At 40.1% G+C, this 656-nt stretch overlaps 1 protein-coding gene across 1 annotated transcript; it reads left to right on the plus strand.

Annotated features, from left to right (window-relative positions):
- Positions 1-6: 6 nt before the first annotated feature.
- Positions 7-653, plus strand: LOC106322147 (polygalacturonase-like; the record flags this gene model as incomplete). Its single annotated transcript, XM_013760296.1, has 3 exons — positions 7-131; positions 225-530; positions 613-653. Coding segments are annotated over exons 1-3 (458 nt in total), but the record flags the coding sequence as incomplete, so codon positions are not given.
- Positions 654-656: the final 3 nt, after the last annotated feature.

The raw sequence follows: 656 nt of genomic DNA on the forward strand, positions 1-656 counted from the left end.
ATAAAAATAAATAAATAAAAATGGGTTCATATTTGGGAATCTATACAATTTTGGTTCTATGTTTGCTAGGATATTCAGCCAATGCTGAGGTGTTCACCGCTGGTGGTCCTCCAAATTCTGATATTACCGCGGTTAGTATCTTCACTTGTTTTTTATTACTTGCATTCCAATCAATATGTAAACAATTTCTTATATTAACATACTCGTTGGAGCTATTGTTGCAGGCAGTTCTTAAAGCATTCACATCGGCATGCCAAGCTCCGGCACCAAGCCAGGTGCTGATCCCAAAAGGTGACTTCAAGCTTGGTGAGACCGTGATGACTGGTCCATGCAAATCTCCAATCGAGTTCACCTTGCAAGGCAACGTCAAAGCTGACGGTGGCTCTACCCAGGGAAAGGATAGATGGGTTGTGTTCGAAAAAATTAATGGTTTTAAGTTGAACGGAGGTGGAACATTTGACGGTGAAGGCAATGCAGCTTGGAAAGCCAATAACTGCCACAAGACTTTTGAGTGCAAGAAACTTCCCATCGTAGGTGTTTCTGTCTTTAATATATTAACACCAATGGCTCTTTTAAAGATGATATAATTCAGTGATGCATGCTATCTTTCAGAGTGTAAGGTTTGATTTTGTGGATAACGCTGAGATAAAAGACGT

This window comes from Brassica oleracea, unplaced genomic scaffold (assembly GCF_000695525.1).
Source record: "Brassica oleracea var. oleracea cultivar TO1000 unplaced genomic scaffold, BOL UnpScaffold08113, whole genome shotgun sequence".
In the NCBI taxonomy this organism is placed as follows: Eukaryota; Viridiplantae; Streptophyta; class Magnoliopsida; order Brassicales; family Brassicaceae; genus Brassica; species Brassica oleracea.